At 40.2% G+C, this 27,945-nt stretch overlaps 1 protein-coding gene across 1 annotated transcript in view; it reads left to right on the top strand.

Moving 5' to 3' along the window:
- Positions 1–22,585, top strand: part of LOC140485848 (protein maelstrom homolog) — a 73,817-nt gene extending 51,232 nt beyond the window's left edge. The window contains exons 9-13 of the mRNA XM_072584308.1: positions 682–744; positions 1,459–1,588; positions 9,554–9,629; positions 12,517–12,640; positions 22,528–22,585. Coding sequence (XP_072440409.1) covers positions 682–744; positions 1,459–1,588; positions 9,554–9,629; positions 12,517–12,640; positions 22,528–22,585 — 451 coding nt within the window. The remainder of the gene's footprint in view (positions 1–681; positions 745–1,458; positions 1,589–9,553; positions 9,630–12,516; positions 12,641–22,527) is intronic.
- Positions 22,586–27,945: the final 5,360 nt, after the last annotated feature.

Below are 27,945 nucleotides of genomic sequence, written 5' to 3'. Positions count from 1 at the left end.
ATTTACCAAGATGTCAGAATATTTATGCTGTAAATAAAGTATTACAGCGTGTATATCTCCTACATTATGTTTCTGTTACTGTGTGTTTTTACATAGATCTTTTTTGAGGGATGTTGATGACTTGAAACATCACTTTGTCAGGGGTTTACTGCGGTTATGTCTCTTGATGATCTGGAATATTCGATCAACCACCATCTGTTCTCACAAATGCCAGTTAATAAAAAGTGGTACTTTGTTCTGTTGCAAGTTCTCAGGATGGTTCTGTTCATTTAGTTCACTAATCCTAGAATCAGCCTGCAGTAGGTTGCTTCACCCTCCTCAATAAGTTATTTTTCATATCCTGTATGAAGTTATATTGTTTATTTAAGGAAGAAAGGAATGATCAAAGCATCTCTAAACATTTCTAATCAATAGTCTATACTTTTCAAGATTAAAATCATTATATTTTAATCCAGATTGTTTTGTTAAAAGTGGTGCAGCTGAGAATTTCAACTCTTTATCCCTGCAATTAATATAATGATTTTGATTTCAAAGGCAGACCAATTACAAGTCATCAGTGTATTATCTGACACTTCAGCATGATATGATATTGTTACAAGAAATATTAAATTTCAGCAGGTCTTGGTGTTTAGTGTAATTCTCGACTTTATCGAATCTATAAATGTTTACTCTTCCTCTCAGATGCAGATGGCATGATGAGCACGACATTGTGTACTGTGCCTTGGCAACAACCAAGAAATATGCGTAAGTAAGATCCTCACATTTTTCTTCAGGAAAATTGCCTGATTTCTACATTTCTTTGTTAAACATGGGTAAAGTAGTTAATAAAGTTTATAGCATTTTTAGGAGCTTGCATCACTTTAACGTTTCATGCACTATTCCTATGTTAAGCCTTGCATTAGTGAGAGTTTTTTGTCCCTGATATCTTGCAGCACTAATTTCATCAATATGCGTTTGTGAATAAACACTTTCATCTATTGTACTGCAAATATTCTTTTTGCCAGTGAGTTCCTTTCGCAATAATTCCATCCAGTATCTCTGAATCATGACTCTCCTGCGATAGGAGAATACATCAAGTACTGTATTTTGAGCTGGGAAATGGTTTTTAAATCTTTTCCAAGTCTAATAATTACGCACTTCGTAAAAAGTAATTCCACACTCTGTGCCTACTACATAGGGTACTAAAGTTGATATCATTAATTTTGACAGGCCTTTTGCCGCTACTAATTTACCTATTGTACAGCATATGAATTGTGTAGGACAGAACTACCTAAATGGAGTTACTAGTATGTATTGCTGTACTATTTATTGCATTTGGCAATATTTTTTGTATTGTATCCACAATTCATTGCAACATTCTTTGTTAATGTGCTGCTGGCTTCCAGTCAAGGATCTGTAATATGCTGGTATTTCAGTTGTTGTTGCAAAAATGTTGATCATTTTTATTGCACATTTTAGGTATTGTATCAGTGATTCTTTGGCTTCCATCTATAAATTTGAGGTTACATCAGCCCATGTCCCAAAAAAGGAGTTGACTTATGGCACAAAGTTGAACCCTAAAGTGCTAGTACTGGACAATTACTATCAGGTATTTCTTCAATAGTTTTAATCAGTTATTTTTCTGATTTAGTTACTTTGTGGTTAGGTATTTGAACAAATTAATTTTGACAAAATTCAAAAGATTTAATAGTTCTTCTTCCCAGTTTGTGAGAAGATTTGTAGCTCGGGTGCTCGTTGTTGTGGTTCTATTCGCCAAGCTGGGAATTTGTGTTGCAGATGTTTCGTCCCTTGTCTAGGTGGCATCCTCAGTGCTTGGGAGCCTCCTGTGAAGCGCTTCTGTGTTGTTTCCTCCAGCATTTATAGTAGTCTGCCTCTGCCACTTCCAGTTGTCAGTTCCAGCTGTCCGCTGCAGTGTTCTCTGTACCATTACGTCTAGGAATGGGAGTTGGTTGTCCTTTTCTTCCTCTCTAGTGAATCTTATTCCTGAGAGTGTGGCGTTGATGATCCGGTGTGTGTTTTCTATTTCTGTGTTTTTAATGATTACAAAGGTGTCATCCACATATCTGACCCAGAGTTTGGGTTGAATTTGTGGTAAGACTGTTTGTTCTAACCTTTTGCATTACAACTTCTGCTATGAGCCCAGAGATGGGTGAGCCCATGGGTGTGCTGTTGATTTGTTCATATGTTTGGTTGTTGAATGTGAAGTGTGTTGTGAGGAACAGGTCCAGTAGTTTGAGTATGCAGTCTTTGTTTTTTTTTTAGATTAGATTAGATTACTTAGTGTGGAAACAGGCCCTTCGGCCCAACAAGTCCACACCGCCCCGCCGAAGCGTAACCCACCCATACCCCTACATCTACATCTACCCCTTACCTAACACTACGGGCAATTTAGCATGGCCAATTCACCTGACCTGCACATCTTTGGAGTGTGGGAGGAAACCGGATCACCCGGAGGAAACACACACAGACACGGAGAGAACGTGCAAACTCCACACAGTCAGTCGCCTGAGGCGGGAATTGAACCCAGGTCTCTGGCGCTGTGAGGCAGCAGTGCTAACCACTGTGCCACCGTGCCCAGTCTTGCTGTCTGTTCTGTATGTCCAGCAGGTTGGCTATTGTTTCTCTGGCTAGGGTTTTGTCGATAGAGGTGAACAGTGCCGTTACATCAAATGAGACCATAGTTTCTTCCTTGTCTATGTGTATATTTCTGATGATGTCCAAGAATTCCTGTGTTGACTGTATAGAGTGTCTGGATCCATTGATGAGGTGTTTCAGTTTCTGCTGTAGTTCTTTAGCCAGTTTGTGTGATGGTGTCCCTGGTAGTGATACTATGGGTCTGAGTGGGATGTCTGGTTTGTGCACTTTAGGTGGTCCATAAAATCTGGGGGTGGTATTGCTTTCAGGTTTCATTCTCTGTAGGTCAAACCTGGTTATCTGTCCGTTTTTTTTTGTAGATTCCTCAGTGTGTTGTTTACCCTATTGGTAAGCTGTGGGGTGGGGTCAAACTCCCTCTACCAACGTAGTGTACAAAATCCCATGCAAGGACTACACAAAACACTACATAGGACAAACAGGAAGACAGCTCACGATCCGTATCCATGAATACCAACTAGCCACGAAACGACACAACCAGCTATCCTTAGTAGCCACACACGCAGATGACAAGCAACATGAATTCGACTGGGACAACCCTACTATTACAGGACAAGCCAATCAGAGAACAGCCAGGGAATTCCTAGAGGCATGGCACTCTTCCACTGATTCAATCAACAAACACATCGACCTGCACCCAATATACCGGCCACTACAGCGGACAGCTGGAACTGACAACCGGAAGCGGCAGAGGCAAACCACTATAAATGCCGGAGGAAACAACACAGAAGCGCTTCACAGGAGGCTCCTAAGCACTGAGGATGTCACCTAGAAAGGGGATGAAACGTCTGCAACACAAATTCCCAGCTCGCCGAACAGAACCGCAACAGTTCTTCTTCCCCTCTTTCGAAGAACAAAATGGCAGTAATGTAAATTGCACCGCAATGCAACCTTTGGGCTGGGAGTATGTTTCTTGAATTATTAAAAAAACGTAATTTGAAACTATATTATCATCTTGACTTCCTAAAAAATGAGCATAATTTTTAAGAAAAAACATAGTAAATTGGGTGTTGGAGGTCTCCTTTAGAATCCAAGATGGTTGTGAGGTATTACATTTTGGTAACTAACAAAGGTAGGGATTTTACAGTTAATGGTAGGGCCTTTGGTAATGTTGTAGAACAGAGGGACCTTAGGGTTGATTTATATAATCTTTTGAAGTTAAAAAGGTATTTGGCACACGCCTTCATTATTCAGTCCTTTGAGTATAGGAGTTGGGAAGTCATGTTGAGGTTGTACAGGACATAAGTGAGGCCTCTTCTGGAATACTGGTGTGTCCAGTTCTGGTCACCCAGTTATAGGAAGGATATTATTAAGCTGGAGAGGATTCAGAAGAGATTTACCAGGATGTTGCCAGGTATGGAAGGTTTGGATTGTTAAGAAAGGCTGGATATGCTGGGACATCTTTCACTGGAGCATAGGAGGTTCAGAAGCGACTTCACAGAAGTTTATAAAATAATGAGGGATAGAGTTAATGATAGTTATCTTTTCTCCAGACTAGGGGGCACATTTTTAAAGCAAGAGGAAAGAGATCTTAAAAAAGGCATAAGGCGCACAATTGTTTTCAGTGCAGTTAGTGTGAAATTAACTTCCTGAGGAAATGGGTGAATGTCGGTCCAATAGAGTGATAAACAGGCATTTGGGTAAGTACATGAATAGGAAAGGTTTGGGCCAGGAGCAGGAAAGTGGGACTCTGTTAGTTTGGTATTATTTTCAACATGGACTGGTCGGACTGAAGGGTCTGTTTCTGTGCAGTATGACTCTTTGGTATTGGTCCATATCATGTTCCATAGTGCAGTGAAGAGCTGGTCATAATTCCCATTCCAAGACCATAAGTTCAAGGTCTGGGAGAAATGCAGTTGTCACACTTAAGTGGCTAATCTATAAGGTAAGAAGAATGTTACCGAATACTTCGAGGGGGCTTGTTTGATCATGGATTTTACTACTTTTGCTTAAGATTGTATTTGCTAGTACATAAGTTTCTATTAAACTTTCTTGTAATTTTTCTTCGAAAAACAATTCTCGTGTGACTGGAGGTTAGGGTGAAGATTGAAAAATTCTGTGGTCTTAAGGTGCCTCAAATAAAGTAAATGTCAGGCAGATTGACACCACAATGAAAAAGTTACCTCTTCACATTGAGATATTACTAATTACCATGTAGCTGACTGTATGAACATAGAAACAAATGCAGATCAGAGAGATTACAGATTCAATCCTTGATCTATGACGAATTTAACAGGTCTGTGCTGGGTAGCATTATTAATCTTATGCAAGAAAAAATTATTTATTTCTTGTATATCTCCAATGGAAAATATAAATAATAGAACTGAGCACTAATGAGTGGATTCTGGGTAATGTAAGAAAAATTTCTGGCTGTAACAGGCTGCTCCTCATTTGAGGTATTGGAGCTGATTTCCTCGAATTCTAGGAGTAGCAATTACTGTTTTATATGCCGTTGCATTGTTTTGGAACTTTGGAGGAAAAGAGAAGTCAAAACAAGAACAGTTTTAAAAGGAGAGGAACCGACAAAGGCAGCACGTGGTGAGGTCAGTACAGGGGTGAGAGAGCGAGACCTACACTGCTAACTGACACAACAGTCAACCTGCGTAGTTACTGCCTTTGCTGTTTGAATTCATATATTGCTGGACATCGGAGTGCATCTGGGAAAATTAACAAACAGAGTGAAATTCACAACTAATCGTGGAGAAACCTGTTTTGGAGAAGTCACAGCTTAGAAACAGATAAGTGAATATTTTAAGGTGTGGCCTTACAGTGAGTCTGCAGGAAAGTGCGTTATTTCTTGATTATATGTTGTATTGGGATATGTCTTGATTAAACTTTAAAATATAAGCCATAGTATTAATTTAACCTGGAGCAGTATTTTGTAGAGGAATAGGATAGAGCTATTTTCTGGGTCTGTAGCTTGAAAGAAGCAAAAATGGCCTTTAGTGGAGTGATATGCTCTTCTTGTCGGATATGGGAGTTTACGGATTACTGAGGATTATATCTGCAATAAATGTCATTAGTTGCAAACACTATTAGATTGAATGGTTCGGTTGGAGAGACAGTTTGAGACAATGAGGAATTTACAGGAGCAAGGGGATGTGATGGATGGCAGTTATAGGAAGGGAGAAAGTTGCAGATACTGTCACATAGATGGGTTAACTCCAGGAAAGGTAAGAGAGGAAGGCAGGTAGCGCAGGAGTCTTCTGTGGCTATCCCCATTTCAGACAAGTATGCAGTTTTGGGAACCGTAGGGGTTGATGGATTCTCAGGGGAACGTAGCTTGAGCAGCCAAGTTTCTGGTATTGAGACTGGCTCTATTGCAATGAGGGGTATGTAGGGTTCCAAGAGATTGATTGATTGTGTTATGGGACTCTCTAGTCTGAGGTACAGACAGCTGTTTCTGTGGCCAGCAGCGAAAAATCTGAATGGTATGTGGCTTCCCTGGTGCCGTGATCAAGGTGCAGAATGTTCTCAAGGGAGAGAGAGGCTAGCAGGAGGTCATTGTACACATTGGTTCCAATGACGTAGCAAGGGAAAAGGTTAAGATTCTGAAGGGAGATTAGAGTTAGGCAGGAATTTAAAAAGGAGGTCCTCGAGAGTAGTAATATCCGGATTACTCTGGGTACTACAAGCTAGTGAGGGCAGGAATAGGAGGATAAAGCAGATGAATACATGGCTGAGGAGCTGGTGTATGGGAGAAGGATTCACATTTTTGGATCATTGGGAGCTCTTTTGGAGTAGAAGTGATTTGTACAAGAAAGATGGATTGCACCTAAACTGGAAGGGGACTAATATAGTGGCAGGGAGATTTGTTAGAGCTGCTCGGGAGGTGGGGAGGAGAAGAAGAGATCAATCTGAGCCTGGAACAATTGAGAACAGAAGTGAATCCAACAGTCAAGGCATGCAGGAACAAAGCAAAGAACAAGGCTGGACTGATAAATTAAACTGCATTTATTTCAATGCAAGAGGCCTAACCGGGAAGGCAGATGAATTCAGGGCATGGTTAGGAACATGGGACTGGGATATCACAGTAATTACAAAAACATGGCTCCGGATAGACAGGACTGGCAGCTTAATGTTGCAGGATACAAATTTTTTTTCCCTGCTACAGGAAGGACAGAAAGGGAGGCAAGAGAGGGCAGGGAAGTGGCATTTTTGATAAGGGATAGCATTACAGCTGTATTGAGGAAGGATATTCCTGGGAATAACTTCCCTGGATGTATTTGGGTGGAACTGAGAAATAAGAAAGGGCTGATCACCTGATTGGGATTGTATTACAGACCCCCGAATAGTCAGAGGGAAATTGAGAAACAAATTTGTAAGGAGATCTCAATTATATAAATATAATAGGGTGGTTATGATAGGGGATTTTAACTTTCCAAACATAGACTGGGACTGCCATAGTGTTAAGGGTTTAGATGGAGAGGAATTTAAGTGTGTACAAGAAAATTTTGATTCAATATGTAGATGTACCTACTAGAGAAGGTGCAAAAATTGACCTACTCTTGGGAAATAAGGCAAGGTAGGTGACTGAGGTGTCAGTGGGGGAGCTATTAGCTTTAAAACAGTGATGGAAAATGATAGACCAGCTGTAAAAGTTGAAGTTATAAAGTGGAGAAAGGCCAATTTTGATGGTATTAGGCAAGAACTTTCAAAAGCTGATTGAGGCAGATGTTCGCAGGTAAAGGAATTACTGGAAAATGGAAAGCCTTCAGAAATGAGAATGAGAGTCCAGAGACAGTATATTCCAGTCAGGGTGAAAAGAAAGGCTGGTAGATATAGGAGATGCTGGATGACTAAAGAAATTGAGGGTTTGGTTAAGAAAAAGAAGGAAGCATATGTCAGGTATAGGCAGGATAGTTCGAGTGAATCCTTTTAAGTATAAAGGCAGTAGGAGTATTCTTAAGAGGGAAATCAGGACGGCAAAAAAGGGGACATGAGATAGCTTCAGCAAATAGAGTTAAGGAGAATCCAAAAGGTCTTTATAAATACATTAAGGGTAACTCGGGAGAAAATAGGGCTCCTCAAAGATCAGCAAGGCAGCCTTTGTGTGGAGCTGCAGGAGATGGGGGAGATGTTAAATATGTATCTTGCATCAGTGTTTACTGTGGGGAAGGACATGGAAGATGTAGAATGTAGTAAAAAACGTCCATATTACAGAGGAGGAAGTGCTGGATGTCTTGAAATGCATAAAAGTGGATAAATCCCTAGGGCCTGATCAGATATACCCTAGAACTCTGAGGGAAGCTAGGGAAGTGATTGCTGGGCCTCTTATTGCGATATTTGTATAATTGATAGTCACAGGTGAGGTGCGGGAAGACTGGAGGTTGGCTAACATGGTGCCACTGTTTAAGAAGGGTGATAAGGACAAGCCAGGGAACTATAGACCGATGACCCTGACCTCGGTGGTGGGTAAGTTGTTGGACGGAATCCTGAGGGACAGGATGTACATGTATTTGGAAAGGCAAGAATTGATTAGGGATAGTCAACATGGCTTTGTCAGTAGGAAATCATGTCTTACAAACTTGATTGAGTTTTTTGAGGAAGTAACAAAGAGGATTGATGAGGGCAGAACGGTAGATGTGGTCTGTATGGACTTCAGTAAGGTGCTTGACAAGGTTCCCCATGGGAGACTGATTAGCAAGGTTCAGGTGAACTAGGTATTCTGGATACAGAACTGACTCCAAGGTAGAAGAAAGAGGATGGTGGTGGACTGGAGGCCTGTGACCAGTGGAGTGCCACAAGGATCGGTGCTGGGTCCACTACATTTCATCATTTGTATAAACGATTTGGATGTGAGCATAAAAGGTACAGTTAGTAAGTTTGCAGGTGACAGCAAAATTGGAGGTGTAGTGGACCGCAAAGAAGGTTACCTCCGATAACAACAGAATCTTGATCAGATGGACCGATGGGCTGGGAAGTGGCAGATGGAGTTTAATTCAGATAAATGCGAGGTACTGAATTTTGGGAAAGCAAGTTTTAGAAGGGCTTCTACATTTAATGGTAAGGGCCTAGGGAGTGTTGCTGAATAAAAAGACCTTGGAGTGCAGGTTCATAGCTCCTTGAAAGTGGAGTCGCAGGTGAATAGAATAGTGATGATGGCTTTTGGTATGCTTTCCTTTTATTGGTCAGAGTATTGAATACAGGAGTTGGGATGTCATGTTGCGGCTGTACAGGACATTGGTTAGGCCGCTTTTGGAATATTGCATGCAATTCTGGTCTCCTTATCGGAAAGATGTTGTGAAACTTGAAAGGGTTCAGAAAAGATATACAAGGATGTTGCGAGGGTTAGAGGTTTTGAGCCATAGAGAGAGGTTGAATAGTCTGGGGCTGTTTTCTCTAGAGCGTTGGAGGCTGAGGGGTGACCTTTATAGAGGTTTATAAAATCATGAGAGGCATGGATAGGGTAGATTTTCCCCGGGGTTGGGGAGTCCAGAACTAGAAGGCATAGATATAGGGTTAGAGCGCAAGATATGAAGGAGACTTGAGGGGCAACTTTTGCATGCAGAGAGTGTGTGTGTGTGGAATGAGTAGCCAGAAGATATGGTAGGGGCTAGTACAATTGTAATATTTAAAAGGCATCTGGATGGGTATATGAATAGGAAGGGTTTGGAGAGATATGGACTGGGTGCTGGCAGGTGGGACTAAATTGGATTGGGATATCTGATTGGCATGGACAAGTTGCATCGAAGGGTCTGTTTCCATGCTGTACATCTGTATGATGAAGCAAAATCCTTCCATTAGTTCTCAGGCCAAGAGTGGCTAATTGGGTGGTTTACCTGGTTGGTGAGTAAATGATAATTTAGCAAGGGCAGATTACTTTGTATGTTGTCAACATTTTTAAAGAATCATTTAATGAAAATAGCAACATTTAAGAATTTTCTGATCTCTTTAAAAGCAAGCAAAACCAAGGAATAATTTAAGACAATACATCCATTCACCAGTTGAATCTACAGCTTCGAACATCTCTGGTGGTAAGCATAAACTTTTCTGAGTACTTGCGAGCTGTTTTGAGTATCCTAAATTTTAATTTGGTGCAAAGGAACTACAGGATTACTTCAGTATAAAATAAATTTCAGTCTAATGGTCATTAGTAGGAAATCATAACAATCAAAATGTTTAAAGTTTGGCTTCCAAACTGCTGCAAACCACTGGTTGAATGAATGTCAAAGCCCCAAATATTTTAGAACTGGCTATATGGTCATGAATTGCTTTTGCAGCTATAGGTCTGGATTTCAAAAAATGTTCCAATTAATTCAAGAGATTTAAGTGCTGTGATGCTTCTATGGAACGGTGAACTATATGGCTGACTTGCCTCCTTCATGTTTATGTATTTTTAAATGTTTAACAAAGTAATTTCAAGTGTAGTACAGAACGCTGAAAACATTCATCATTTAAGAGCTGTATCTATAATTTTGTACTTTCAAATGACCACATGCAAGTTAATGAAGAAAGTGAGGACTGCAGGTGCTGGAGAGTCCAAGTTGAAAAGTGTAATGCTGGAAAAGCACAGCCGGTCAGGTAGCATCAGGAGCAGGAGAGTCTGTTTCTGAAATAATTCCTTCATCAGGAATGTGGAGGGCGAAGGAGGCTGAGAAATAGAGGGGTTGGGGCTGGGAAAGCCATAAGTGAATGCAGGTGGGGGGGCAGGTAGTAATTGTGATAGGTCAGTGGGAAGGGTGGATCACATAGGTGGGAAGGAAGATGGACAGGTACAGCAGGTCAAGAGGGCAGTGCTGAGTTGAAGGTTTGGATCTGGGGTGAGATGTGGGGGAAGGGGAAATTTGGAAACTAGTGAAGTCTATGTTGATGCCGTGTGGTTGAAAGGTCCCAAGGCGGAAGTTGAGGCATTCTTCCTCCAGTTGTCGGGTGGCTTGGATTTGCCAGTGGTGGCGGCCCAGGACTTTCATGTCTTGGGGGAGTTGAAGTGGCCGACCACAGGATGGTGGGGTTGTTTGGTTTGTGTCCCAGAGACGTTCTCTGAAACATTCCGCGATTGTCTCCCTGACGTAGAGGAGACCACATTGAAGTGCAGGAAATGGAGGAGATGTGCTGAAGGATGTGATTGATCATGTGGGAGGCGAAGTTGTGGTCCTTGAAATAAGAGGCCAAGAGTGACTAATTGGGTGGTTTACCTGGTTGGTGAGAAAATGATAATTTAGGAAGAGCAGATTACTCTGTATGTTGTCAACATTTTAAAAAAATCGTTTGACAAAAAAAAGCAACATTTTAAAAATTTTCTGATCTCTTTAAAAGCAAGCAAAACCAGAGAATAATTTAAGACAATAATCCCTTCACCAGTTGAATCTACAGCTTCAAACATCTCTGGTGGTAAGCATAAACTTTTGAGTACTGAGAGGCTAAATTGTGGTCCTTGAAATAGAAGGCCACCTGGGAGTGGAATTGTTCCTCCTAGGAGCACATGGCAGAGATGGAGGAATTGGGAGTAAGGTATCATGTTTTTACAGGGAGTGGGAAGCAGATGTTGTCAAGATAGCTGTGGGAGTTGGTGGGTTTGAAATAGATGTCTGTGTTGAGTCAATCGCTAGAGATAGTTTGAGAGATCCAGGAAGGGATGGGAAGTGTTTAGAGATGGTTCATATGAACTTAAGGTCAAAGTGATTAACCACACCCAGCGCATCTTCTCCATTTCCCGCACCTCTGCCCTTGAACCCCAGCCTTCTAACTGCAACAAAGAACCCCCCCCCCCCCCCCCCCCCACCCGGTCCTCACCTTCTACCCCACTAATCTCCGGGGGGGGGATACAGTGCATTATCTCTGCCATTTCTGCCACCTACAATCAGTCCTCACCACCAAAGATATATTTCCCTCCCCACCACTGTGTTCCATAGAGACTATTCCCTCAGTGACTCCCTCGTTAGGTCCATGACCCCGGTCAACCCACCCTCCACACTTGGCACTTTTCCTTGCTGCTACAGGTGGTGTAAATCCTGTGCTTTCATCTTCTCCCATCACCTCTATCCAAGGCCACAAAGGCTCTTTTCAGATCTGGCAGAGATTTTCCTGCGTGCCCACCCTCCTTGTCCACTGTGGCTGTGGCTCTCGATGTGGTCTCCTGTATATCGAGGAGACAGGATGCCAATTCGCAGGGCGTTTCAAGGAACATCTCTGGGACATGCACTAAACAGTCCCACTGCCTTAAGTCCTGGGGCACATCCACAGCTAAATAAAGACACCTGACAACTAGAGGAAGAACACTTCATCTTCTGCCTATGGACTCTTCAATCACACAGCATCAACATCAACTTCACCAGTTTCCAAATCTCTCTTTTCTACATCTCATCTCAGATCAAACCCGGCACCGCTCTCTTGACCTGTTCTACCTGTCCATCTTCCTCCCACCTATCTGTTTCACACTCCCCACTGACCTATCGCAATTATCCCCACCTGCATCCACCTATTGCCTTCCTTAGTTACATTCCCCACAGCCCTAACCCACCCCCCTATTTATTTTTCAGCCCCTTCCCCCTCCATATTCCTTGAAAATCTCGTGCCCAAAACATCTAATCTCCTGCTGCTCAGATGCTGCCTGACCTGCTTTTCCAGCACCACACAGACGTTGATTGTAAAATTGGTCAGTTAAATATTTACTGAACTCCGTTTTGAAAACCAGTGAAATTGATTTACCAAATATAAACATAAATATGCAGATGTGTTTTCTGCACTGTGCACTAATGATGAGAAATTTGTGTATCCTAGTGGAATTTCATTGGCTCATCATTGTACAAATAAGTTTTTTTTTTAAACATCTCTGGGTTTTGGAGCACTAAAATCTATTATTTTGTTGAATAGAACATGTAGCCAGTTGTTTACCCTAAAATACCTGTTTGTATGTTATAGATAAAAGCTGTGTTTCAGCATCCAGTTTAAGGGATTATCCTATTGCAGCACAATTTGGGAGAGGAAGAGGTGCCCTGGCTGCATGGCTGAATTTTCCATCTCGCTCACCGCCAGGATTTCAGCAGTAAATATATTCAATAATACTCAATGGTTTTAAAGAAAATCATTTAATATAGCTGTTTGTTTTGATCTTTGGTGATATTATTCTCCTGTGCGTGTACTTTAAGCAGAAATAATGTCAGATGTAGGAATACCTCAATATCTCAGTCTGAAACCTAGTAATGGGCTGGTTTTCAGGGCTGAAAAATGTAAGATTGCAGATGCACGATTATAGCAAACTAAAACCTTTTTTCTAAAATGTAAAAGATAAATACTGCAAAAACATGCATAAGCCTTTACAATTTTCAAATGATGATAACATAATGGGAAATCGACAAATGCATATTTTATGCATCTCAAAATGGATTTTGTTTGTTTTGGAGCACTGTACTAAGTTCATTTTGTGTTCGAATGATTGTTCTTGATAAATTTGTTGAATAAAATAATTTGAATTTAGTGAGCATTTAATTGTGATTGTGGCTCAATTTGTAGAGCTACGATTACTTTGTTTATTTAAAAGGGCCTTGTGCTGACTAATGCTACACCATGGCAACTACTGCACCTTTTAAAATTCATTTTCTGATTTGATAATGACCCAGCCAAGCAAAGACAGAACAAGATAAATGAAGAAACTTTTTTACCATCATGGTCTTTATGAAGAAAATGCTCAAAAATAAAAAAGTTAACTTGGAAACCACATTTGTTACTACTACTCTGGCACCATTAAAGTCCACAATACAAGGTGGATTCTTTTGCCCTAGAGGCTTGGTTAGACTATCAGGAGTGTTGCTCTGTGATGGAATGACTATTCATGTATGATTACACAATGGCCAGCTAACTAGGTATGCATGTGCAAGGCATAGAACACTTACAGCAGCAGGTAGGACAGCAATATATCTGCTGTTTCTTTATGGGACCAGTGGTCTGGCTGTTGCCTTTAAAAGGCACTATGCAGTCATTTGTTTCCTGAAAGCCAGGCTTGCTCAGTATTAGTTAACCAAGACACTCTTGAAGGACAATGAAGTCCTCCATTATGAGGACATACTGTGCCCTTACCACTCTCAGTGCTTCCTCCATGTGGTGGTCAACAGGGAGAAGATGTAAAATGTAGGAGTAGACTGAGGCCATTCACCCTATTGAACCTGCTCTGCCATTTATTGAGATCATGGCTGACCTCATAATCCTCAACTCCACTGTCTTGTCATATCCACAACCTTTGATTTCCTGACTAGTTAAGCGTATTCAAGGCTGAGTTATACAGTGTTTTAACAACCAGCTTCAATGGCATCTATAGTAAAGAATTCCACAGATTCACTACTCACAGAAGAAATTCCTCCTCATCTCTATCTGAAAATGCATGACACCTTATTCTGAGATGTCTGCCTCTTGGTCCTAGACTCTTGCACGAAGGAATTGAAGGTGACACAGGAAGAAAAGGAATGGGAGAGAATAAGGCAAGAAGTTCTGATAAGATCATTATGTTTCACCAGAAGTGGTGGAACTATAGACAGGTGAGGAAGGTTTGTGAAGAGCAAGTTAATGTCTCGTCAGCCAGGTTCCGTTAAGCTGCTGATGTCAATGCAGTCATCTAAATAAGGTCATGGTAAAGCATCTTGTTGACAAGTGACAAGTCCCCCTAGAGGCAAAAGAAGTCAATGATGATTGTTTGTCTCTTGTGTTTTGCCTCAATGGATATCTCCATATCATTGAAAGGAAGGGTAGGTGTAACCCTTCATGGGTATGCTGGATAGTAATGTCAGTGAGAGAGGAACAGAGCAAGTGATTGTAAAAAGGTCATGGAGAATGCCTTGATGGGCCCTTAAGGTAGTGCCCAGAGATACAAAGGAAGCAGTCTCCTCTCTACAAATCACTAGTTTCACAATGTTTAAAACTCACCTTGGATGAATGACTGCATCAATTAGAATTTCAGCAACTTGTTTGAATGAAACAGCTCCCGTGTCAGAACAAAATCAAACAATTACACCTATTGGCCTAAATGGTGAAATGCTGATTTTCCGATCCCATGAGTATTGAAACTTAATCCCCCTTAAAAATGACAGAGTCCGTGATAAGTTTAAGATTTTTATATAATGCATTCAGTAAAATTAGGGAAAACAGAAAAACTTTGTATAAAAATACACAATTTTATAAAACAATTAAAAATGTGAAACTACTTTTGAACATTAGCTGTCCTATTGGCACAAGTGATCAATGTGAATAGCCTTTATTTTTACATTTCACATTCATCATTGATGTTTGTATGATTTCACACTTAACACTGAAATTTGAATTTTTATAAAATTGTGCAGTGCGTTACCAACCCAGGAGAAAACAGATATTGTTACTGCACCCCCAAATGGTTATGTGCAAGTATGACAGTTAAGAATGGCAATTTTCAATTATCCACTTCTAACTCAACTGTACATGGTAACAATAACAAGTTTCCTCAAATCCCTTTTCATTTCCTTATTGAGTGACGAAGATAACATTTTTGATCAACGTTCAGGAGTTAAGCACATAAACAGGTTCAAATTTCTGCAGTGCCTAGCAAGAAAGCATTTTTTAAAGAAATGTCTCATGAATTTTATAGCAATTTCTTAAGAGATCACAACAGGTTGTGAAGCCAGGTAACCATATGTGAAGATGCTGCTTTTTCAAACTTTTTAACAGACAAAACTTTTTAAAAAACTGCTAAAGGAAGTTATTATGAAAGTGTTGTTATTTAGAACAAAATACTTCAGAATGTCAACACTAAAATCGACAATAAATCTATCAGAAACATTTTCATGTAGTTACCAACCATGAATAAACATAAAACTGTGACTAGCGAATCAAAATAATTTACTTTTCCTTCCGAAAAGAAAAGCTAAATAGAAACAGAAGGTCAGTTGGAAACTGGCTTTCATGTTTGTGACTAACTTAATACCACTTGTGAATTACAAGGTAAGAAAGCTAAGCAGACAGTCCTCACCAGACTTTATGTATCATCATGGGAGCTCCATTTTTAATGTTTGGGTAAAAATCCAAGATGACTTTTAAACATATGCAGAAACAGTTAATGACATGAAAGATCTTTTGCTTGGAAATCAATAGTGACATTGAATCATTTATGTACACCTGTTTGAAAATACAATTTCAAAGACATTGGATTTTTTTTTTTGAATGGAAAAATGTGGGAATAGGGATCAGGTAATTTAGGTTGTCCATTTTACTGATTCATTCAGATCTATTTTCTAGACCATATCATCTTTAAGCTACAGGCCATATTTTAACCAACTGAGCATAGCGTAGCCTTTGGAACATGACGGCATAAGAAACCAGAAACATCACGACAGCATTGTTTTTTTTCCCTTCCTTTACAGAAAGTTTTTCTATTCCTGAGCTAATCCTAAGATTTGACACACTGTCAGGAACTGAGCCTGGAATTTGAGATGAACTTTTGTTGCCTTTTAGCATAGCTGTCTTAAATATTAAGTGGTAGTTTGCAATAGCCATGAACAAATATCTCAATATTATGGTTAATTACAGAGAAATAATGATTTAAAAACTAACTCAAGTTTTTAAGTTAGTTAAACAGGCACCCTGTTACTTTTGAGATACTATTAATTACTTAATATTTGAGAAGAGTACATGGATTCTGCCACAAATGGGAGATATACAGACCTTCAATCTATGCCAGTTCTTTTGTGGAGTAATTTAGTAAATCAAAATCCATGACATTTAGAAACAAATCCCTGTCATAGATTGCGGTCTACTAATGTCTGAATGGTTACATTCCAGATGACAATTTGGTACAGTGATTCCCCACACTACCTCTGGTTCTCATGCCAATCACCTTTAAATCTAAGACTCGTGCTCATCAACTCTTTAGCACTGGAAGTGGTTTCCCTTTATTTATTCCATTCTGAAGTTTCTTAACCTCTATCAAATCTCTCTGAGCTTACTTTGCTTTAATTTCATTTAATAAATTAAACTTGTTTCTCTCTGAAGGCTAAGTTCCCCATCTTTTTTTGAATTTTCTGCCTGAAGGCAGGTCTAGCCCACAGTGCCACAACCTTCAATACAGGCTGGGCAAAATGGCAGATCTTGACTCCACCCCAACCCCTGTATTGGAAGGATTTACACTTATTTCATCAACCTGTTTGGCCACATTGTAGATGCAACCTACTTGGCCATCAATTCCAATCGGAGTTGGGGTTGAGATATCTAGCTCCAAAAGAAGGAGACTACCCATTCCCATAAAGTGTGGGGATGGCGGTGGTGTGGTAGAGGGTGAGCAAACACCAAGATAATTATATCAGTTAAAAAAGCTAAAATTTAAAGGATATCAATTATCTAGGCCGTAATTTAGATCTTGCAAGAAAAAGTGTTCAATAGCCCACATTTAAGAATAACTTTAAACAAATTACATCCCTCCTTTTTTGTTAAAAAAGGACAAATTAAAAGTAACAAATCTTAAAAGTAAAGTTGCCATTGTCCCAGAGGAACTTTTGTTAGAGAGAGATGAATAATGGTGAGTTTAACCTGAAGATAGAGAAGGCAGGACTTCATACTGAACCTGCGCTGTTGCGGTCACTCTACACTGCAACCAACTAAACTAACCAACCCCCAAAACTGCTAAATTGAAATGATGAAAATGATACTTAAGACTGCCTTTTTCAGGACATAACTAAAATCTAAAGACATACTTAAGTTGACAACTCCAGAAAAAGCAGCTTTCTTTTTAAAGAAAATCTTATATGTATACTCTTATTGTATTAAAATGTTCCAATAGTTTAGTATTATATTTTGCAATTTTAAGACCCAGTTTTATCCATTAAACTAAGCTACTTTTAGGAAACTGCTTTTATTACACATCATGATTCTCTGGGACATATTTAGGTTTATTGGGAGGTGCCAATGGAGCTCTTACAGTAGGATGGGGAGAGTTTTCCCCTTCATTCTCAGAAGGAACTTCATCATAGTAGGCTCCTCTATGGTCACGCCTTGCAGAATTCCGTTCTGGTAATTCTTCGTCTTCACCCTCTTCATATTCTGCCTGGTGATGTGGATCCCTATTAAATATAGTAATAATATTAATCCTTTTTAACATAAAAGTAACACTAAAAATTTGTACCATGAAAAGTTTTTGTTCACCAGGATTGCTTCCGTTTATGTTGGCATATGGAACGCCTACCACTTGTCGAGAGGTTCAGCATCAGCTTAGGACCTCAGGACCTTCGTCTTCTCCTTTCAGAAGGATTCACAAATCCTTTCTATTTTTCTAATGGATGAGTAGCCATTCATAGCATTTCCCTGATGTTAAGCAGATTATTTTCCCAACCTGCCAAGGCTTGCCAATTGCTAGATTGTAGGGGAGGGGAGAAGTTTTTGACAACCATATCCTTCCACTAAGGGGCACCAGAGTATCTCCAGACCTTTGTAACATTAAAACAATACAGAACTTGAAATTCTGAAGCCCACTTTCCCAATTCACTGCAATTTACTATTGTCAAAAGAGGAAGAGAAAACAAGATCCATTTGTAATGTTGGATGATAGCTTTCTTCACTGAGCACCATGCCATTAATTTGGGGGTCACCTGCAAAATTTACTAATATGCTTCCTAAATATACATCCAAATCATTTATATAAATGACAAACAACTATGGACCCAGCACGGATACCTGTGAAACATTGGTCACAGGCCTCCAGACTGAAAAACAACTCTCAACCACCATCCTCTGTCTATTACCGTTAAACTAGTTTTGCATCCAGTTGCCAATCTCTTCCTGAGCAGATCTGCCAGCATATTTGTGAAGTAAACACCAAGTTAATGTTTGAAGCCTGGTGACTGAAGTCTGATGAAATGTTAACCCTGCTTTCTTCCCACAGCTGCTGGCAGATGTGCTGAGTTCCTCCAGTAATTTCTGGTTTTTTCTCCTGTTTTTCATTGTTGTCACCAACTTTCTGTGAAAGGGAACAATGAAGAAAAGGCAGACTGCTGACAACATTGAGGACAGGGATAAAAACAGAAAATGCTGCAAAAGTGGGCCAAGCAGGATTCTGCAGCAAGAGGAAAATGTTTTTTTCTGAATGTACACTTTGGACGAAGGGCAGCAAATAACAGGCTAGCAACACGTGCAGCCAAGAGCACTGCTGATGTAATTTGCTGGTTTAAAACTATTTTAATTTGAAAATCAAAAGAACAGACTCAACAATGCTGGGAAGGGGGCTTGGCATAGCTTGGTGATAGTGCAGTCTATCAGAAACAACTTGGCCAACTACTGTCTCACACCAGTAGGATTTAACAGAAGACAGATTGTATTTCTAGCACTGTTGTTAGTTCCCCCAAGACATAACCAAATGTCAATGCAATTTGGTTATCCCATTGTTTATATGAAGATGTTAAACTGAGGTTTCATATGCATGTCCAGGCAAATGTATAAAGTTTCATTTCACTATTTCAAAAACAAGGAGTATTCCCGTTGTCTATTGTATTCACTACTCACCCCATTTCATAATCTTCGGGTGCCTTTTCATCACGGCAACAGCAACAGTAAATAATGATACCAAGGATTACGATGAAAGCAATTGCACCTCCAATAATTCCACCATAAAAGCCAAGGTTCATTGAAGCTAACAAAGTAGGGGAAGCAAAGCTTTAAACGTGAAGTATCATTTTACATTAAAGGCTTTATACAAAGTTATTTCTCCAAAACAAATGTGAACACCCCCTCCTTGGTACACTTAAAAGTTTTGTAAGATTGATAGGCTTTAGAATGGTCTTCAATTTCAGGTAAAACACAGGATCAAGTATTCTGTACTGAAGTTGCCTTAACAGGTCTGGGATGGTTAAAGATAGAAAGAGAGGCCCTGATTGTGTACTGTGGTAATAATTAAGATATTATGGTTAGACACTCAGGGCTTATAGTGGGCAGAGTCAAACTCCCAAAGCCCCAGGGGAATGACTAAGCTGCCAGGTTTTATAGAGCTGCCCTTTAAATTGTCCTCCAAGATGAGAGAGAGCTGGTCGCTTCAGGAGTGATAGTTACTAAGATACAAAACTCATGATTCACATATCCATGGAAAGGATATAAAAGGAAGCCCAGGTATAGTGGTAGTGCCATGTAACTTTTGTTTCTATTCATTTGTGGGATGTGAGCATCAATGGCTTGTCAGTATTTATTGCCTGTCCCTCACTGCGCTTGAGAAGGTGGTGGTGGTGAGCTGCTTCCTTCAACTGCTACAGTTCATATGCTATATGCACAGATTCGCAATGTTGTTCAGCAGGGAATTCCTGGATTTTAACCCAGTGATAATGAAGGAAAGGTGATATATTTCCAAGTCAGGGGGGTGATCCAGTTTATCAGTTTATTTAGTAATTGTTCAACATAATTGATTTTTTTTTCAAATGGAGATATAATTTTAAGGTGAAGGGCAGGAGTTTTAAAGAGAATTTGAAGAAAAGCTTTTTCTCATCTAGAGGGTAGGGATCTGGAATGCCCTGCCTGGAAGGGAGGTTGAGGCTGGAAACCTCACAAAACCTTTAAATAAGTGCTTGGATGAGGACTCAAAATGTGTTGCTGGAAAAGTGCAGCAGGTCAGGCGGCATCCAAGGAGCAGGAGAATCGACGTTTCGGGCATAAGCCCTTCTTCAGGAATGAGGAGAGTGTGCCAAGCAGGCTAAGATAAAAGGTAGGGAGGGGCGTTGGGAATGCGATAGAAGGAAGGAGGTTGTTAGGCTGGAGAGGGGGTGGGGGCGAAGAGGTCGGGAAGAAGATTGCAGGTCAAGAAGGTGGTGCTGAGTCAGAGAGTTGGGACTGAGATAAGGTGGGGGGAGGGGAAATGAGGAAACTGGAGAAATCTGCATTATCCCTTATGGTTGGAGGGTTCCTAGGCGGAAGATGAGGCGCTCTTCTTCCAAGCATTGTGTTGCCATGGTCTGGCGATGGAGGCGGCCAAGGACCTTCTCTTTCCAATCCTCCCACTTCCTCCAAACCAAAGGAGTAGCCATGGGCACCCGCATGGGCCCCAGCTATGCCTGCCTCATCGTCGGATATGTGGAACAGTCCATCTTCCGCAGCTACACTGGCACCACCCCCCACATTTTCCTCTGCTACATCAATGACTGAATCGGCGCTACCTCATGCTCCCACGAGGAAGTTGAACAGTTCATCCACTTTACTAATACCTTCCACCCCGACCTCAAAATACCTGGACCATCTCAGACTCCTCCCTCCCCTTCCTAGACCTCTCCATTTCTATCTCGGGCGACCGACTCAACACAGACATTCACTATAAACCACACATCATTTACTGCATCAGCTGCACCCGATGTGGCCTCCTCTATATTGGGGAGACAGGCCGCCTACTTGCGGAACGTTTCAGAGAACACCTCTGGGACACCCGCACCAACCAACCCAACTGCCCTGTGGCTGAACACTTTAACTACCCCTTCCACTCTGCCAAGGACATGCAGGTCCTTGGCCTACTCCATCACCAGACCATGGCAACACACCCCCTGGAGGAAGAGCACCTCATCTTCCACCTAGGAACCCTCCAACCACAAGGGATGAATGCAGATTTCTCCAGCTTCCTAATTTCCCCTCCCCCCACCTTATCTCAGTCCCAACCCTCTGACTCAGCATCGCCTTCTTGACCTGCAATCTTCTTCCCAACACTCTGCCCCCACCCCCTCTCCGGCCTATCACCCTCACCTTAACCTCCTTCCACCTATCGCATTCCCAACGCCCCTCCCCCAACTCCCTCCTCCCTACCTTTTATCTTAGCCTGCTTGGCACACTCTCCTCATTCCTGAAGAAGGGCTTATGCCCGAAACATCGAGTCTCCTGCTCCTTGGATGCTGCCTGACCTGCAGCGCTTTTCCAGCAACACATTTTTCAGTTCTGATCTCCACATCTGCAGTCCTCACTTTCTCCTGAGGACTCAAAATGTCATAATCTTCAAGGTTGTGGGTCATGTGCTGGAAAGTGGGTTTTATTAATGCAGACTCAATGGGCCAGAGGGCCTATCTTCTGTATGATTCTAAAACCAATATATGTATAACAAATAAGTACAATTAATTACATAATGGAAAGTTCCCAACAATTGTATAGCAATCAAAAATAGAGCAAATTAGATTGGCTTATTTTAGCTAAGTAAGATACTTACGAGGCATTACTGCTAAGGTTATGTTACAGGAGACTTCTTTGATTTTATTTTTTGAGGTGCATATGAAGAAGCCAGATGTTTCAGCTGAAAGGTTTTTTAGCATTAATCCACCTGGTTCTGAGGGAAAATATAAGAATTAAAGAAATATTAGGAACACCTACATTGAGTTCCTACTGAATTAAACTATATGTTACTAAAAATGTGTTGCAGTATTTGTTTGTCCCAAAAACTAAATTGACCATGTTTGAGTTTTGACATTTTTCAGTTAGATCAACAAATGAAACACTGCTTGTTAACAAGGTTTCCATTTTATGCAAGAACTGACAATTCAGGTCAGTCTTTCCAAACCACTGCCTCCCCAAAACAAAATCCAGGACTCATTTTATAAGAAAGGATATTTTACAGTTGTAATATTTTAGATTGGCTTTACTAACATTACATTCCAGATCACAATTTAGTACGACAATTCCTCACACAACCCCAGTTCGCCTGCCAATTACCTCAAATCTAACCCTGGTGATTATCAAACCTTCAGAAACTGGAAATGGCTTTCCTTTATTTACTTCATTTCAAAGCCTTAGGGTCACAATGGATGGGGCAATAGTAAATAATAATTATGACATACAGTAGACAAAGTAGAGTTAACATTTTGAATCCAGTGACCTTCTTCAGTTTGATTTGTTAACTCTGCCTTCTCTCTGTAGATGCTGCTAGACTTGCTCAGTTCCTCCATCAATTTCGATTTTTGTTTCAATTTCCAGCATCCACAAGTTGAAAAATCAATCACCCACAAAACTAGCCATGCTGGGAAATGAATGACCATTGAGAGCTTCTGGTAATTATGATTATTTGCTGGCCTTCCAGAAGACTTTTAAAATGAAACAGGTGCCTTTTGGTGCAACAACAACAACAATACTTTTTTTTATATACCTTGAGTGTACATGTTCCCCTAATTGACTAAGATACAGGCTACTGTACATCAGAACATGAACGTGTTCCAATTGGTCTGTATAATCATTTTTCCAAAAGTCAGTTATTAAATCAAGTTACTCAGATGGTGGACTGAAATTAAAAATACTTTTTTTGTGTGTGAAAAATCCATTTAAAACTGTATTAGATGAGACTGTATCAAATTACCAGACACCAATGCATGCAGTCTTTTAAAAAGAGTAAACATACTTTAGAAAAGTACTATCTAAAGAGCTGTCCAATTGTGCTGGCTCAGGAAAGATTGTCCATTTGGCAATATGCAAATAAATTTGAGCAGAAACATAGACACTTCTCAAATCAAGCAAAATTTCGAGCACTGTTTTGTGCAGTTTGTGCTTAGATTATTGACTGCAGAAAACACGTTAACCCTGCTCCATTATGTTTAACATAATTGGCTTAAAGGCTATAATAAAATGATGGCTGTCACTATAAAGAACAGCGAGTTTTGAGAAGATTTGTAGCTCAGATTGAGGTTCTGGATGCAAGTTTGCTTGTTGAGCTCAGTGAACAAACTTACATCCAGAACTATAATGAACAGTTTAATAAAAAGTTAATGATTTAAATCTCAATGAACAAAAACCAAAAGACTAAAATATTTGTGACCGATGAAGACAGGTGACCACAGGGTACTGGTGTCACAAAACTGATCTAATGTACAATGACTGCAGGCAGATTATAACTAGCAAAGATATCCCCTACAATTAAAACATGGTAATACATAAAATTCACAAGTTAGCATCTGATGAACAGGAATAGAGATTTTGATATACTGATAATACACAGCAAACATGAGAGATGGTGGTCGAATGGTAATTTTAATGTTACTGAACGATTAATCCAAAGGGAGAAAGTGAGGATTGCAGATGCTAGAAATCAGAGTCGAAGAGTACAGTGCTGGAAAAGCACATCTGGTCTCAGCCCTTTGGCCCACAAGCCTCATTCCTGATAAAGGGCTTAGGCCCGAAATGTTGATTCTCCTGCTCCTCAGATGCTGCCTGACCGGCTGTGCTTTTCCAGCACCACACTTTTCGACTAGTAATCTAAAGGCTTAGGCTGATGCTCTGGTGACATAGATTTGAATCCGACCACAACGACGAGTAGAAATTAAACTAATAATAAATGGAATTGAAGCTATTTTCATGATAGTTTCATGTCTATCATTGCCATCATAAGCCAGCTGGTTCATTAATGTTCTTGAGAGAAGGAAATTTGCTATCCTTACATGGTTTTATCTACATGTCACTCCAGACCCAAAACCAATGCTCTTTCCCAGCTTACAACTCAGTTTAAAAAGGCAATCACAAATATGAACAAATGTTGATTTTGTCAGTGATAGACACATCCCATGAGAATTTTTTTTTCTTTAAAGTTAAAGATTAGGTATAATTTACAGTAAATACTAACCCTGAGAAGACATTTGGGGTAACTGTCTTGGCTGATTCTTTACATTGAAACTCTTCCAAGAATATATTGGTTTTGGAGATCCTTCAGCAGAGTGACAGGTCAGCTTAACAGTTTGTCCATATTCAGCTTTTCCTTCAATTGCACAAACCGGTGGAGATGGAGGGACTGCAAATCAAAGTCAGGACAGATTATTCAGGGTTTTTCTTCATTTTATCTGTCAAAAGCAGTTGCCATGAAAAAGATAATTCAAAAAATCATTATATTGTAAATGTGATAGTTTTAAATTTAACTACAAGTTGCATTTTATAACATCTCTGATATGTAAAAAAATCGCAGACCAAACCACAGAAGTGTTAGTCAAACTAAGTTCCACAGAGACAATACATGGGGTAATGAAACGCTTGACTAAGAGTTAAGGAAGTGTCCTTATCAATAAGAGAGAAAGAGACTGAGCAAGTAAGCATGAATGAGCCCAACAGAAAGATATTAAGGGAGGACATTTGTATGCTTGTGGGACCGATATCTGATTGCACAAACACTAATTATGCAGTAAACAAACTAGGGAAGCACATAAGGCCAGAGTTGGGTGAGCACGGGAATCTTAGGATTGCTGGAGAAGATTACAAAAGATGGGAAACATTAAGGCCATGAGGGATTTGTACACTATTTTTTAAGTTATGTATGAACCTAACAAATTAATTTTGATGTCATAGAAACAATGTGATTTTGTTATTTTTGATATTCCAACATGATTGAGATTTTGTATATAATATGCAGGAAAGTCCAACAATAAAACTGCATTTATGGTTATCCAGATTATTAAAGTTTAATTTTAAAATGTGCAGCATCAGATATTGGAAGGAAATTATATTAGTTTATGGGAGAGGAACTAAAAATAACGTTGTTCACTAGTACCAGTTTGAATAAAAGCAGCAAGGACAACATGGCCCCTAGATCCTGTCTGCAATTCAATACGATTATGGCCAATCATTAATCTTAACACTCCACTTACCTGCCTTCTCCAAACATCCCTTGGTTCTCTGTGGAGACCAAAAATATCTCTGTCTTTTACAGCCTTAAATATACTAAACAACAGGAAAGGAGTGGCAGATGGAGTTTAACTTAGATAAATGTGAGATACTGCATTTTAGAAAGGCAAATCAGGGCAGGATTTACACACTTAATGGTCAGGTCTTGTGGAGTTATTAAATAGAGACCTTGGAGTGCAGGTTCATAGTTCCTTGAAAGTGGAGTCGCAGGTAGATAGAATAGTGAAGGCAGCATTTGGTATGCTTTGCTTTATTATTAAAAATCATACAAACCAGGTGATGGTCCAACAGGTTTATTTGGGAGTACTAGCTTTCAGAGCACTGCTCCTTCATTAGGTAGCAAGTACAGGTACTTCCAAATAAACCTGTTGGACTATAACCTGGTGTTGTGTGATTTTTAACTTTGTCCACCCCAGTCCAACACCGGCATCCCCAAACCATTCCTTTTTTGGTCAGAGCATTGAGCATTGGAGTTGGGAGGTCGTGTTACGGCTGTGCAGCTCATTGGTTAGGCCACTTTTGGAATATTGTGTGCAATTCAGGTCTCTCTTCTATAGGAAGAATGTTGTGAAACTTGAAAGAGTTGGAGGGTTTGAGCGACAAGGAGAGGCTGAATAAGCTGGGGCTGTTTTCCCTGGAGTGTCTGAAGCTGAGGGGTGACCTTATAGAGGCTTAGAAAATTCTGAGGGGCATGGATAGGTTAAATAAATCCAGGTCTTTTCCCTGGGTGGAGAGTCAGGAACTGGAGGGCATAGGTTTAGGGTGAGAGGGGAAAAGATATAAAAGGGATCTAAGGGGCAACTTTGTCACACAGAAGGTGGTGTGTGTATGGAATGAGCTGCCAGAGGAAGTGGTGGAGGCTGGTACAATTAGAACATTTAAAAAGGTATCTGGATGGGTATATGAATAGGAGGGGTTTGGAGGCTTATGGGATAATGCTGGCAAATGGGACTAGATTAATTTAGGATATCTGGTCAGCATAGACAAGTTGGACTGAAGGGTCTATTTCCATGCTGTACGTCTCTCTGATTCTATCTGCACACTCAGGGTAGAAACCCTTTGAATGAAGAAATTTCTACTCGTCTCCAAAAGTGATTGACTACCTGTGTCCCACACATCCGGAGGCTACACCCATGTTCTAGATTCTCAAACCAGATGAAGCAACTACATAATAATATGTGACCTTTGAATGCAGAAATATTAATTTTAATTATTGTCATTACAACATTTAATATTTTAAATGTTCTATACCTTTTACAGAACTTGTAAACAGAAAATATTGAAAATATGTATTTATCAGAATCAAAAACCTGACAATTATTTACAAAACAAGACGTTCATCTCTCATTCATCTAAACTCCTGAGAGTATACGTGCAACTTGCACAACCTTTCCTGATAAGACAACCCTTTACATCCTAGTGAATGGGAACCTAGAGAATATTCTTGTAACTGTTTCCCTCCAAGAACAGTATACTTTTCATTAAGCAAGTCAACCAAAACTATACAAAGTACTATCAGTGTGGTCCGAACAATCCTTGTATAATTAAGAAATGTCTGTATGGAATGTTGTAGCTCTCCTAGATCTGCATGGAGAAACTGGGCTGAGATTCATAACTATAGAATGTACTAATTAATCTTTTTCCTTTCAGTGACTAGAACAGTGTAGACATAAATGCTAAATACATTACTGTTACACAAATAAGCAGAAACAATTTAGTAAGTGTCCTTACCCAGTACAATCACTTGAACTCTGCCTTTCCCGTTGCCTCCCACATCCACAGGAGATTTAACTTCAACCTCATAGGTTCCACTGTCTGTCATAAGTGCATTCACAATCTTGATTGAGCAATCGTCCTTGACAGCGTTTCCTGTGAAATTTGCTCTCCCATTATACTTTTCTCCAACTATATACATTCCACCAAAGTATTGGACTACATCAGCCTACATAAAAAAAATTAAAATCAGTAAACTCCAGTACCATATATATTTACTGCTCATTAAAGCTTCAGGTATGCAGACGACTGCTTCCTCAAAAACCTTTTTAGTGATCGTTTTTATGAAAATAGACAATCCTAGAATGATCACCAAGCAGAATGTTGTGGATGGACAGGCTCAAAATGATAAATTTGTGATGTATTTGATAGACTGGACAAGGTCTAAAGTATCCTGGGAAATGAAGCTAGCCTTGACTAGTAACTGTCAATCAACATGTTGCAGAATCCAGACAGGCTGCAACTGCCCACCAACAGTTTGTAAACAAATCTGGTAGCTGCAGACCTTACAACATACAACAAGATTTGGGTTTGAACGGGTCAATGGAATGTCACTGACAGGACAATCAAAAACATAGAGGTGTGTACCAGACACGGAGGCGCCTTGCACCCTTGTTTGGAAGAGGCTACGTGGATCCCGCACCTCCAGTAATGGACACTTAAGGACCACCTTGCCATCAGCATGCCAACACTTGGTTGGGTCCGATCGATCAGGGTGATTGAACCTGATCGATCCATTGGAAGATACTCAAGACCCTCCCAAAAGGGCGCATAGACTTTGGAGTATAAGAATTACTGCAACACCACCCTCAGTGGTAACTCAAGCATAACCATGGAACAAGAAGACTTCTCTGAAACCATCAGAAAACCAGACGACATCACCACGTGGAGCCTGGCCAAGTTCTAAGTGGTAGTATATGATCAAAGTTAAATTAAAGCATAAGATAGATTTGTAGTGTTTGT

This window comes from Chiloscyllium punctatum, chromosome 15 (genome assembly GCF_047496795.1).
Source record: "Chiloscyllium punctatum isolate Juve2018m chromosome 15, sChiPun1.3, whole genome shotgun sequence".
In the NCBI taxonomy this organism is placed as follows: Eukaryota; Metazoa; Chordata; class Chondrichthyes; order Orectolobiformes; family Hemiscylliidae; genus Chiloscyllium; species Chiloscyllium punctatum.
This window is presented reverse-complemented; position numbering and strand designations above follow the sequence as displayed.